Source organism: Phalaenopsis equestris, unplaced genomic scaffold, assembly GCF_001263595.1.
Source record: "Phalaenopsis equestris unplaced genomic scaffold, ASM126359v1 Scaffold000202, whole genome shotgun sequence".
Lineage (NCBI taxonomy): Eukaryota > Viridiplantae > Streptophyta > Magnoliopsida > Asparagales > Orchidaceae > Phalaenopsis > Phalaenopsis equestris.
In genome coordinates, this window is record NW_018164644.1 from 4,224,653 (window position 1) to 4,239,251 (window position 14,599).

General features: G+C 35.0%; 1 protein-coding gene across 1 annotated transcript; it reads left to right on the plus strand.

The window, feature by feature from the left end:
• Positions 1-1,772: 1,772 nt before the first annotated feature.
• Positions 1,773-13,334, plus strand: LOC110022832 (GTPase-activating protein GYP7-like). Its single transcript, XM_020721952.1, has 11 exons — positions 1,773-2,038; positions 2,592-2,687; positions 8,850-8,953; positions 9,171-9,421; positions 9,558-9,680; positions 9,938-10,026; positions 10,780-10,885; positions 11,173-11,270; positions 11,704-11,964; positions 12,382-12,465; positions 13,030-13,334. The coding sequence occupies exons 1-11, from the start codon at positions 1,946-1,948 to the stop codon at positions 13,048-13,050; spliced, it is 1,326 nt and encodes a 441-aa protein (XP_020577611.1). The 5' UTR covers positions 1,773-1,945; the 3' UTR covers positions 13,051-13,334.
• The last annotated feature ends 1,265 nt before the right edge of the window (positions 13,335-14,599 follow it).

The following is a 14,599-nucleotide window of genomic DNA, read 5'->3' on the forward strand; positions in this document are numbered from 1 at the left end:
ACTTCTTAAAGATGCTACAATCATATTTGGTTTAAATAAATAATAAAAATTAGGAACAATTAGTGAGCTTCAATTTGACAACAAAGAGTTTTTTAAATATAATTTTTTATTTTTGGGCCTTAAGTGCATGTTGTAGTATTAAGCATGGAGGTGATATCTTTTAATATACTTCGTGGAGGTACCTTGCTTGGGGAAATGGAGTAAGAGGCCAATGCTAAAATATATCTAATGACATTTATAGTAGCAGACTTAAGAAACGAGTCATTCATGTATTTTATGGCAATGCTGAGGGATTCAACATAAACAATTAAAAATTGGTGTTTATAATTAATAGATAATAACACCATTCATTGCTTTAACAATCATTTTTTAGATGTACATTATGAAGCTTGTACTCATCATGCCACAATGAAGTTCAAAACAAATAGTTGTTATGAGGAATGCCACTTGGCTTTTAAAGTCAAGATAAGAACGGAGTTCTATATGCATTTTGACAAAACATATGTCAAGAACTCAACTATTATATCACATTTTCATAATGCATTGACTTTGAGCGATAAGGTTGTGTTTTCCTCTCAAAAAGATATTATAATTTGATCATAAATGATATTTTAGAGAGCTTCAATGATATTTTTAAGAGTGCACGCACCTATTTAATGACGATATTATTAGAATTTTTTAAGCTCACAATGCATAAATGATTCTTTGATAGACACAACATTAGAAAAAAAAAAACATTAATTATTTTAATTAAAAAATTAAGAAGAATTGGGGAAGCCCTTAAATATGGCTCAAATCTTGATTATTAGGCTCATTAATTGGTTTGAAATGTATAGTCTTAACAATAATTATGACATTGGTTTGTGGGACAAAACATATACATATAAAATTTTTGATATTTTTGACTTCTCATGCATGTATGGGTTGACTGCAACCCGAATCCAAAATATCAAATATTAGATCATTTGTTCAAAGTTATATGCATAAGAAATTAGTTGTTAAGGTTGGAAATACATATTTAGTAAAAAATTAAAACATCTAAAATTGAGAGTGACTACTCAAAGAAAAATAAAAGACCTTAAAAAAGGTAAAATGACATAATACAACATAACTGTAATCAATATGCAATGAGAGGCCATAAATGAATTATTTGAGAGGTGTAGTATTCATTGCCTTCAAAATAATTTCTTCTTTATTATTATTTTTTGTTATTGTAAGTATAGTTTAACTACTTATACTTAATGTAATTCGTAAATTAATGTTGTTGTAATTTTTTTTATTATAGCTATTAGTTGTAATTATTATTTTAGTATAATAAAAGTATAGTAATATAAGTTAAACTATATATATCTTATTATAATCATATATAAATCATGTTCAACCCTATTTGAACCCATTTTCAAATAAAACCACATGATTTGAAGGTTTGCACAACAAAGATCAAATAATGTTTAAATATTTGTCGTGTAAGATTTAAATCTTGATAGAATTTTATTTAAAGTTTGTTGAAATATAAGCTAAAAAATAAGATATTTTGAGTATGAAATAATCTTTTAGATATAATTTTCTAAGAAAATTAAATAGTGAACAAATATTTCTAATTTAAATTTTAAGTGGCCTTTAATGTGAAATTTTCCAATTTGTTTACTTAAATTTCTCATTTTAAGTAAAAAGCTTCAATATGGTTGTTTGGCGTTTGCCTCTACCCAACGCGGACGCATGAACTAATTCCTCTCCTTAAACAATTACTATAATACCCTCGCTGCTGCCTGCCCTCACCTCCAAATTCCCCGCCCCGCTAAATCCATCCTTCCGCTTGCGCGGGCGTCCATTCGGCGCTGAGCGGTATCGAGGCCTTCTCAATTTTTCATCTTCTCCGTGTTCCTTTTTGATTATCGAAGGATATCTTATTAGCTTTTTGAGTACTTTGATTGTGTTCAAGAGAATGTGGATGAATCCTGGACAACCGGTGGATGCCTACTACGAAGTCAGGCCGGAGTACACAGACGACATCCCCAAGACCCGATTCAAGATCAAGGTTTTTTTTTGTTTCAGATCCCATCTTTTCACCATATTGGCAGCTGTGCTTTTGATTTTGATTTGCTTTGTTTGATTCAACGGTTCTCCTTTATTTTTATGAAATTATGGATTTTGTTCCGCTCCATGTGATAAAAATTCTGTCTTCTGATTTCCTGTTTGATCTCTTTATCCATCTGGGTTTATCTGTCCATGAGATCTGTGGACCAAAGGTTGAGTTTTTTTTAGTTCATTGAAATTTTAGCTGGGGCTGGGTTAATTGTTAGTCAGATTGAAGGTGGTTTTTTGGGCAGCGAATTTACCTTATTCTGTGGATCTGAGGTTCATCAATGCGGTTTCTGGGGATTGCTTGATTTGTTAACCTTTATTTATGGATTCACCTAGTTATTCTATTCATTGGAGTTCCTTTCTTCTTGAATTCTTTTCTTGAGTTGAGCTTTTCCATTTGTGAGGGCTAGTTTTGTTTTTTTTTTCCTTCTCTTGAACATTTATTTCAAATTTGCTATAATTGCAGCTCCTAGCTGAGGTAATTACATTTTATTTTGTTTATGCAGGCTGGAAAAACCCTTAGTGTTAGAAAATGGAAGGCTGCCTTTAGCTTTGAAGGATACTTGGACATTGGACCAACTCTTAGTCGAATTCGTCGAGCGGTAGGTCTATAATTTTATGATTAAATGACTTTCAGCTGCTACAGAGGATTCCACTAATGAGAAAAATCGTTTCATCGGTTTTTCTTAGTTGAAACAATTTTTTTCTTGAGGGATGCAAGGAACATTCTCTTAAGTAGGTTATGATTATAAATGATATGTGTCCTGTGCCTTACCTTGTTGATATTTTGTTTACATATGTTTTGGCTTCTTGTGACATAGATTTCTCCTTCATGTATTGGTTTGGTGAGTGTTAGATGGAGGGGTTATCTAAAAATTGATAGCTGTTACCAGGCAATAGTAATAGCGAGTTATGTGACTCATGAAATATGTGGTTTTTATCACCCTACTTATTTCTAAACTGTTTGGTATCTTCAACTGTTATCCTTTGAATGCTGGATGACCAAAACTTGATTATTATTATTATTATTTTATTTTTGAAGTTTAAATTTTTCTGATATTAATATGGAAGGGAATTTTTTTGTTGATTTGGGAGTTTTTTAATCTTGAAAATGATTTTGAGAAAAAAATATTTTATTCTTTGTGTGCAAGGATTGAAGTTTTGCTTCCTTTCTATCTATTAGAAGGAAGACAATTGGAAAGAGCTGGATCTTTTTATCTATTCAGATGCAAATAGTTTGCAATGATATTTATGTCAAAAAAAGCACTAATAAGACTGCAAAAGTGATATCGATAGAGGGCAATGATGAAATATCAACTAGGTCTGTCGATCAAAATTATTGATAGAAAGCATCAACAAAGAGGTTGATTTAGTCAGAGCTAAATGCATCTGTTGAATCTGAGATTGTTTGGGAAATATGCCCAAGAAATAGAACATTCTATTCGGAGGCAATTAAGAGTGAATGAGCGGTAGTAGACAAGCCAAAGGGTGTCTTTTATTTGTAGGCCTAAGTTCTAATATTATAAAAGTACATAATAACCCTCAGATCGTTAACATTTCAGAGGGGGGCGGGGGGGGGGGTTTGATAATTTACAAGGTTATTTGTCTATAATAAGACTTGGGACCTATTCGATCGATAAATGTCGCCGATTGCTTGACAGGTTTTAGTTCGATCAATTCATGGTCTGAAAGAGCCCCCTCTCAATCATTTTGAAGGCTGATGATCGTCTTGAGGGACTTTCTTTTGTCTTCTTCTGTTTGATCGTTTGACTAAGGCGTTTTCTTCGTCGCTACTCATCTGAATCGATCGTCTATTGCTACATTCAATCAGTTGTACTTTCTTCATAGGTAGCCCATCTACTTTAAGATTCATGTGGACACAACTTCATGTGATATTTAGTTACGTGACCCTGCGATAAAGATGGAGCTTCTCTTCAGCTTTGGGCTTTGAAGCGAGGGAGGGGAGGGGAGGCGAGGATTTGTTTGAGGTTCTGGAGGGCCTCTTCGAATTATGGCGTCCACTTGAAGCATTTAGCTCTCCTAAGTACTTTAAAGAATGGAACACCTTTATCCCTAACTTCAGACCTGCGATCCGATCGGTAAGCTTTTGAATTTCTTTGGTGTTCTTTAGGGGGAGGGGGTAGGGGGGGGGGAGGGGGACTCCCTAACTTCAGACCTGCGATCCGATCGGTAAGCTTTTGGATTTCTTTGGTGTTCTTTAGGGGGAGGGGGTAGGGGGGTGGGAGGGGGACATGTCTAGGAGTGTCCGGATCTTCCCTGGGTTGGCCTTTATGACTTCAGGGGTCAACAAATATCCCAAGAATTTATCGGTCGTGGCTCCGAAGGTGCATTTTAGTGGGTTTAAGTTCATGCTAAATTTTTTAAGCGTTTGGAAGGTTTCTCTTAAGTTTTTGATGTGTTGTTCCGCTGACCGACTCTTAACTAGTACATCATCAACATACACCTCAATGTTTCTTCCTTTTAAATTTGCAAATATTACCGGCATTTTTTTAGCCTGAAGGGCATTACATTTTAACAGAAAACACCCTCATAATTGATAAAGTCGGTTTTCTCCTCGGCAGCTGGGTGCATCTTGATCTGGTGGTATCCGGAGAATGCATCAAGGAAGTTCAGGACCTAGTGGCTAACAACTGAATCTACTAGGGCCTCAATCTTCAGTAGGGGGTAAGAGTCCTTCGGACAAGCGGAGTTCAGGTTGGTGGGATCTACGCACATCTTCCACTTTATGTTGGTCTTTTGGACCATCACGACGTTTGAGACCCGGGTGGGGTATTGTACTTTTTAATGTACCTGGCCTCTTCCAGCTTTTGTATCTCTTCTCGGATAGGTCCTGCTAGTGTCATGGTCGAGCTTCTGATTTTCTGCTTCATGGGTTGAGCCAACGGATCAACATTCAGCCTGTGGCACACAGCATCAATCAACACTCTTGGCATCTCGGCGGCCATCCACGCAAAAATGTCTTGGTTCTCTCAAGGGTTTGAATCAGCAGCTCCTTGTGACCTGCATCAAAAGTCTCGCTGATCAGAAAACATCTACTTGGATATTCCTCGACCGCCGGGTTTTCGTGTGTGGCTTCGCTGGTCTCGAGGCCACCCTCCCCGCATTCTGGATATTTAGGGGGTCATGCTCCACGTTGCTTATGGCCCATAAGTAGCTGACCCGGGTTTGCTCCAGGTCGCCTCTGACTGTGGTGATTTCTCTGTCTCAAGGAAACTTCACAACGACATGGTAAGTGGAGGCTATCACTCTGAAATTGTTTGGCAGCGGTCGACCAATGATGGTGTTGTAGGTTGAGGGTGAATCCACGATGAGAAAATCTTCAGTTAGGTTGAATTGTTTCTCGTTCTCCCCCCAACTTGCTGGGAGCTCGAACATTCCCAGTGTCTCCTTCCTCTCACCGAAGAGTCCATATAGTTGACCGGCTGGTGCGGTCATTCGATTGGCGGTGAGGCTCAACTTATCGAATACCTGTTTAAACAATACATTCACAGAGCTACCTGCTTCAATTAAAATGCTCCCTACATGATAATTGTTTTTTATAGCAGTTATTACAATAACATCATTATATAGATTTCCCTTTTGGGAAAGATCCTTATCAGTAAAAAAGATATGTGGATGGTTCTTGGGCTTCTGAGCGAAGGTGGTGATGCAGAGCTCCCTTATTTGCTACCTTTTCTGGCTCGCCTTCTTGGGTGACTCGCTTCCTCTGAAGATTAAAAACACGTACCTTGCAATGTTTATGGCGTTAGTGCGAACGTGGCTGTCGGTTGCCCTCCAGTGGGAGCCTTGCCCTACCTCTGGGTCGTAGCTCTAGAGGCGAAGAATTCTTTCAGCTTTCCTTCCATGATCAGTTTTTGGATCAGGCTTCGCAGATGTCTGCATTCCTCTGTGTCATACCCGTAGTTTGTGCGGTACTTGCAACACTTTCTGCTATCCCGAAGGAAAGATCATGCCCTCATCGGCATTACATTTTATCTTGAACGGCGTCTACTATCTCTACCATGGATACTCGAAGCGGTGTCTCACGAGGGACCTCATGGTTATACTAGGGTTGCTCCCGGTGGTACGACGATCGATTATTATGGGGTTTAGTCGGTCGTCTCCGGTTTCCTCAGCGCCGGGTGGAGTGGTTATCGTGGCGACCCTTGTAGCAGGGGTGGTTTTATGGTTGTGCGTTTTGTCTAGGTTGTCCTCCGATATCCTGTGGAGTTCTTTTCTGATGTCATTGCTTGGCGGGTTCAGGAGCTTTCTCGTAGGCGAAGATGTATATGTTGGCCGTCTCTAACAGCTCGACTAAGCTCCGTGATTCCGCAAGTTTAAGGTCGAAATAGAACCTCTCAGAACTTACTCCTTGTGTTAGTGCGGTCTGATCCATGTCGGGATTCAGGTGTTTGACATCTAGGGTCTAGCTCTATAAAGGAACGATAAACGATTGTAGGCTCTCGTTTTCCTCCTACTTTAGCTGCCACAGGGATTCAACTTTCTTCTTAGGCCTCAGGGCACTTTCTAACAGGGATAGGAAAAGCTTTCTAAATTCTGCCAAACAATTGATTACCCCAGCGTGCAATCCGTCGAACCACCTTAGGGCTGTCAATCTTAACGTCGTGAAGAACATCTTGCACTTGAGGGCATCCTAAATTTTCAACACGCAGATCGAAGATTCAAACGACGCGAGGTGGTCATTAGGACCCGATCGTCCTTTGTACATTTCCATGATCGGCATTTTGAACTCTCTGGGAATTCAACTGCGGAGACCTACAGGGAAAAAGCATTCTCCATGGGAGATTAAAGGTAGATCAGTGAGTTGTACAATTCTATGAGAAAAAAAAAAGTGAGGCAAAGTGCCTCAATGTTTGATGATGAGGAGTAACTGCTTAAGGAGAGAGATGCATGTGGAGCATAGACGCATTGCAAGAGTAGGCTTACGGAGATGGAACTTCAAGGATCTGCCAGCGGCAAGAAGATGTTTACAGAAGATGGAGGATTTCATGTTATCACTTTGATTCAATTTTACAAGGGATAGATTGAAAAGGATTAGATCTTTTCTCAATTGTCTCTCAACTAAAAGAACATAAGTGCATGTATATAGTAATAATTTGGAACATCCTCAATAATTAGAAAATATTATCTTAAGAAGTGTATATTCCTACTATAAATAATGTTGATATGGTAACAAAATTTGCACCTTTAATTTTCTGCTGAAAATGAGGGTGAAATCTCTTTGCATGCTGGTTGATCTTGCACAACAACTGTTTAAACCTATGTTCTTTTTTCAAACACTATGCCGTGCCTTTGGTAAATACAATTTGTAAATTTACTCAAACAATTAAAGAAAGGAAAAATATGGCGAATCATTGATGTGTATCTTTTGACCGCCATTCTCAAATTCCTTAAGCTAGACTGGCATGGTAGGTCTAGGGGCTAATATTGATTCTTGTTTGTCTATGATGTGTTTCATACACAGTATTTTTTCAAACTTTTTTGTTGTTGTTGGTTTTAGACCTTCAAATGTTCTGCATTCTCAAATCACAATCTTCCTCACCAGTTGATTAATGTTGCTTTTCTAAAATTCAGAAAAAGGACAACTTAAAAATTTTAAAGCAATGGAGGGAAAACTTCTCTTTAACTGATACTTTGGTGATGATGACAGTCATATCCTTTGTTGCATTGTAAACATAGGTTGTTTATAAACATAAGAAGGAAGACTGAATGGAAATGAATAAGTAGTTGGATAGCATTATGTATTTTGTAATTGAGAAATTAAAGAGAATATAAGCGGTTAACAATAATATAAAGATAGTTTTTTTTCTTTTTCACCTCAAGTTCAAAGGAAAAACGTTGATATTGCCTTATAACGTTGATTTTTTTTTTCCGAATAGCAATTTGTCATTTTCATTATTTTCTATACCAGAAAGAATTAGGGAGTGATTTGGCATCATACATGGTTGGTCAATTTAGGTGCTACATTCTAAGATCTGTACAATATGTACCCTTCATAAATACTTTGCGTTGATAACTTGCTATATTCCACCCTTTTTCTGCCTTCAATAGGGCTGTCAGAAAAGCATGTTGTTCGTGAATAGTTTGTGTTCGGTTTGTTAAGTAGCTCGTGTTCGAATCGTTCGTCAAATAAATAAGTTGAACACAAATAAATTTTTTTAAGCTCGAATGATAAATGAGCTGGACATGAACAACCTTGTGTTCGACTCGTTTTAGCTTAAAATAAGGAAATTATATATTTTTTTGCATATATTATTATATTATATATATTTATATGTTTACATGTTGTTATGTGATTTTGCACATTTTCTTGCATAGTTATGATGCAAATTTGAATCTAGCACCCTACATCTATTTTCCTAATTAATATAAACTTGTCAATTAGAGCCAGACTTGAGCTTAAAGCTAACACAAATATTTTTTTAGTGGAACACAAACAAATAGTTCATGAGTCATTTCAAACACGATTCAATTTCGAACATAAAAAAGTACAAACTCACTCAAGCTTGGCTCATTTACACCCTTAACTTTCAAATTGACATTATCATATTATTTGTTATTCCAAATTCAAATAGTTGGAATAAGGCTAATGATGATAATGATAATGTTTATTATGCATTAAATCATGAAAATTTTTACATATACTTGAGTACTCCTGTTAGCTAACAGGACTTTATTCTATTTTAGTTATTCAGTTTTGCTTAATAGTTTCCTTATGATTAATTTCTCACCGTTCTTAATAGGGAATACATCCATCAATTAGAGGTGAAGTTTGGGAGTTTTTACTCGGATGTTTCAGTCCAAAGAGTACGTTTGAGGAGAGAGAGCAGTTGAGACAGCAACGAAGGTAACTTTACTATAATTGCAACACTATATTACATGTGCAAGAAATTAATTGTCTTTTTCTTTTCACAAACAGTTTCTTTACTCGATGCTTAAAAACTTCTCTGATATCTTTTTTTAATGGCCTCATTTAAAAGGAATTATAATTTTATCTATTTTAAAGAAATTTACATTTCCACAGGAGCCGTGCTTAAGAATAAATACTATGCCTTGTCATGCAGAGTACAATATGCCCGATGGAAGGAAGAATGTCGACAGATGGATAGTCATGTTGGCAGCGGTGCCATCATTACAGCTCCGATAATCAGCGACGATGGAGAACCAATCAAGGATCCTCTTGTTCTCATGCAAGCCGTGCCATCGGCTAACCTTTTCGACAATGGTGAAGCCAGTGATGGAAGCGGTGATGAATCCCAAATGCATATCACAGACAAAAAAATAATTCAGTGGAAACTAACTTTACATCAAATCGGTCAGTACTCTTTTGCAGCTCATATTTCTCTTTTTGAATTCATAATACTATTGTTAAGTTATTATTCATGATCATAGGCATATTTAACTTAATTTACTCATCTGTCTTTGTTATAATTTGATTATTGTTGTTGTAGGTCTCGACGTGCTTCGAACTGATAGGACGCTTGTATTTTATGAGAAGCAGAACAATTTAGCAAAGCTTTGGGATGTTCTGGCTGTTTATGCTTGGATTGACAAAGATGTTGGCTATTGTCAAGGTGGATAACTATATATATATATATGACTAGATGATTTTATTCAAGTTTTCCTTTGTACAATCACTGTTTTACTGTTTTATCAGCTATTTTGGTTCTGATCAACTATTTAATTCTCCACCTCTTTCATTCTTGTTACCAGTGAGGAAAAATATTACATTTTTTTCTTAAAATATATTTTTTTATGTATTTAATAAATATTAAGAAATTCTCCTTCGATGTATCTGAGGTTATGGATAATTGGTATGGTGCTTTTTAAGGTATGAGTGATCTTTGCTCTCCAATGATAATGCTTCTTCAAGACGAAGCGGATGCATTTTGGTGCTTTGAACGGTTAATGCGGAGATTGGTATGATTCCTTTAGCAAGTTAAGCATATTTTCAGTTTTTTTTTTCAGTCTGTGTATTTGTTTTCTTGATGAATTGATTCATAATTGAGCTTTAATTGAGCGTTAGTCATATGCTTTTTATGAATGAATTTAGAAGTGCTAATTAAAATTGCATAAATCACTAAGTATTATTTATAAAAAGTAATTTGAGTCAATATATTTAACTATTTATTTGATATTTGCATCATATTTATACCGCAAGTAATATATACAAAAATTAAATTGTATTGAATAAAAGAAAATTGTTATAGGAATCTAGTATAAATAATTAATCATAAAATTAGCATTTTATTGAGCTTTTAGTGAGTTACTTATTGAACAAAAAGCGAGAATTTTTAGGAATATAAATGAATAAGTGTGTCGATGTTTAAACTTTTTCATTTATATGCCTAGCTTTTAATTTCTTTTTCAAACTTGTTCTATCTCTTAAATGAACGAATACAAACGGGCTTTATATGAACAAGTACTGAGTTTTTCCTGGAGTAACCTATTCAATTTTCGTCTTATTATTATACGTATCAATTATATAAATACGCATGCATATTGAACGACTAGATGTGTTTTTATTGGTTTATTGACCATCATAACTAATTAATGACTAGCTTATGCTGCTTTAATTCATACTAACATAACTGAAGTGTACATTTCACAGATTTTCATTTTTCATGATTGCTTTACATTGTTTTTAATACTTTGTTATTTTAAATTTTAAAGCGAGGAAATTTCAAATGCACAGAAAAGTCTGTTGGGGTGGAGAACCAACTACAAAGTTTGGCATCCATCACTCAACTTCTCGACCCCAAGCTACATCAACACCTAGGTACATATAATTTCAGTATCATATTCCATTTCAAAGGAAAAAAGTTATCTTTTTTTTTCTTAATATTTAATTCAAATGTATATGATATAAATAATTTTTAGTTCCATGATTCAAAATATAGTCCATATTTTCTACAATTATCTCATCTGATCATTGCCTCTAAATCATTGATCTGCTTGCAAATTTTAAGTAAAAAAAGTGGATACTTTTTGCTTATATTAGTAAATGCACAGCGTCTTTCTTTTAATTACTTAATAATTTTCTTCCCTGCTATGTTCTGGTCACAGAAAAACTTGGTGGCGGTGATTACATTTTTGCTTTCCGAATGTTCATGGTCTTGTTTCGCCGAGAGTTCTCATTTTGTGATTCGTTATACCTATGGGAGGTAAGAAAATTGCCTTTAGACCCATATAAAAGTCTACATGTCTGAATATATCTTCTTTTCATCTGCTCATTTTGAAGATAATGTGCTGCAAAGATAAAGTAATTAAATATTACTCCAGAAAGCTGTAATATTTAATAAAAATGAACATATAGTTTATTATGAAAACAGTTTTTGCAGTCAATCTTTTTTTTTTTTTTTTGTGGTTTTTGTTTGTTCAGTTACCTGAGCACGAAATTTATCCAGTAAAGCTGATAAAAAAATAATCCATATCCGAAATGTAAAAAAAGGTTATTTTCTATCAAACTTTATTAAAGCTGTAGATCATGTTCAAAATACAAGTTTTACCAACTCTTTTCTATATTTTCTACCCCCTTTTTTGTTTGGTTATTTTTGTTTTATTGCCTAATGCCTCATCTTTGAATTTAATTCACAGATGATGTGGGCTCTAGAATACGACCCAGGCATATTCTTGGTGTATGAAGAACAATTGCTCTCTGATGAGAGGAGTGTGGGATCCAGAGAAAAAATAAAATCAATCCGCCAATTTGGCAAGTATGAGCGAGAAAATCTGAGGAATGGAGCCAATGGTTCTCAACCCTCTCTCCCTATTTCAGTTTTTCTTGTTGCCAGTGTTCTCAAGGAAAAGAGCAATAAACTATTGCAGGAAGCAAAAGGCCTTGATGATATTGTAAAGGTAAGAAGAGGGATTGTTAAGAATAATTTTCGAAAAAATAGCTTTTAGACGTCAAATATACCCAACAAGATTAAATAAAGCATGAGGATTCATTAAGCTAAACTCCAAATAAATTTGGAGGAGGATAGTGATGATGATGAGTATATAACTCCGAATTAAGTGCCAAAATAATTTCCTGATTCCAGAATTTATAAAAGTGCAAAATTAGTTCCTATACTCTTTTAATATGGGCTGAAATAGTATCTAGGGAGGACTATTTTTGTTACCATAATAGTAAATTGATATTTTAGTAGACTCTGAGACTAAAATGACGCCTAACAAGAAGTTGGGGGATCATTTTTGACACTTTTCTCATATAACTCCCATTAGATACATACAATGAATCTTCACTAAACTTAATATTTCGGAGTCCCTCAGATTTTAAATGACATAACTGGAAATCTGGATGCCAAGAAAGCATGCAGTGGCGCCTTGAAGCTTCACAAAAAATATTTGAGAAAGGTATTACTTCTTTCTTCTAAGGCCTCTTTGTTTCTGGCTCTTCCTTGTTCACTTGAGTTACTTTTTAAGAAGTGGGTTATATATCAAATTTCATGTATAAGAACTTATTCCTCTCAAATTTGAATTCTTAGCCTAACATAGATTTATTGCCAAGAAAGCATTTTTCCTTGCCTATTTTATGATGCAACTCAAATAAGTTGAAGCTATTAATGAAATTTTCTATTTTGACATTGATAAAATTGTTTTGCATCCTTCATTCTTGAAGGGGCTGTTTCATGTCTTATTTTTGGTTGGATTTAAGCAAGATTTATATTGCTTAAACTCTTCCAATTAAAATTTTAAGGATTTTTAAATTTTAATGTATTGATAAATCCAGTTTTAGTCTTGTTATCAGCTAATTATAAGATTTGTTAATTCTTACATTCAGAGGATTTGAGTATTTCTTTCCTCGCAAAGTTTAAAACTTGAAACAAATAACTGTAAGTTTGTTAGAATTCAGCATCATTTAATGGTTGTCTTGCTAAAAAGTTCTTGAAGTATATATATATATATACCTTCGTGCAGGCCAAAAAGGCATATCTCTAAAGCAATATGAAGAATAAAAGCATCATCAGTGAATTTTTGCTGCGAGTAATTGAAGCGTGCTCAAGAATTTCACAACAGCGTGTAACTGTACCGTTGGAAGAATCACATGAAGAGCTGACAAGCTTCTTTTTTTTAGAAACAATGGTTGGATCCATGGTGTGCTTATTGTTGAGCATGTTCATTGCAGTTTATTTATGCTTGCTGCATTTATCCCAGTTCATTATGCACACTTTACCACATATACGATCATGTATAAAACTGAAAAATATTTTCTCTTCTCGAGAAAAGCTTCTTTGTTATTAATAAAGTATATAAGAAGAAGATTTTTAGTATTTCTTCTTTTTTCATGAGTTATCGGGTTTGCTAGTCTTATAGATTAGCAGACTAATTGATCTGAAGAATGTTCCAGTGGCTGATGCTGATGGAAGTCTCCTTCAACTAGTGATTGAGAGCTTTAGCTTTCAACTAAGAAGTTTTGAGTTTTAGGTCTTACATATGCAATATGTGCACGATGCGCGTGTGGGATTGCTACTTTTGAGAAGCATATACAATAGAGACTCGGTTGGGTGAATTGAGAGATTGTTTGTCAAGGAAAGTACGAGCGAAGTTATGGGAATCATTTACATCAGGCGATTTTTAAGGCTAGAGTATTTTGGGGTTTATTGTATGGTAGTTTATATGGAGAGATTTTTGGTTGTTGAATATGGCAGCCTAATATGAGGTAAACGAACTTTGGCAGTCTCGACAAATGAGTGTATTGAGGAAGTGTAACTCGTGTATTTGATAGTGTTTGGAGATTAGAGTTGTATTTTCCTCATCTATCTATATGAAGTATTATGATAATAATATTGAATCGTCTTTCGATTATGCCATCGATTTGATCGAGTTAAAAATTTGCTTTCGATATATTTTGCATCGTGAGCATTAAATAGATGAGTGATTAATCAATGCAAATTATGAAATTAGTGATTTTTTTTTTCTGAATCTCTTTCCCCGGGTATTATTTCGAGATGCTCCATATATGAGCCCCTTCAAAAGGGGCTTATTATAATTGATTGAATGATCTCTATAGGATGCGGGCAGCTAGAATTAATTACTGGTGACAGGCAAATTGGCAAAAGAAGAAGAGCCACAGATACAATTCTCAATCAGAAAGGACAAAATGTGATATGTGTTTATGTAGCTATTGGCCAAAGAACATCTTTTGTGGCTTAAGTAGTGACTACTTTTCAGTAAGGAGGGACGATGAAATTATACTATTGTGGTAGCGGAAACAACAGATTCGCCTAGTACATTACAATATCTCGCTCCTTAAATGGGAGCGACTCTGGCTGAATATTATATGTACTGTGAACGATATACTTCAATAATTTATGATGGTCATTCCAAACAGACACAATCTTATGGTCAAATGTCTCTTATATTAAGAATGTCCCCTGGTCGTGAAGCTTGTCCAGGAGATGTTTTTTATTTACATTCATGACTTTTAGAAAGAGCCGCTAAATTAAGTTCCCTTTTAGGTGAAGGAAGTATGACTATTTTACCAATA

What these genes read in the sequence shown, in the direction of transcription:
- LOC110022832 (XM_020721952.1), top strand. Translation starts at nt 1,946, where the DNA reads ATGTGGATGAATCCTGGACAACCGGTGGATGCCTACTACGAAGTCAGG. An exon ending in AGACCCGATTCAAGATCAAG is followed by an intron (nt 2,039 to 2,591) that starts GTTTTTTTTTGT and finishes TTGTTTATGCAG; the next exon opens with GCTGGAAAAACCCTTAGTGT. An exon ending in TTAGTCGAATTCGTCGAGCG is followed by an intron (nt 2,688 to 8,849) that starts GTAGGTCTATAA and finishes CGTTCTTAATAG; the next exon opens with GGAATACATCCATCAATTAG.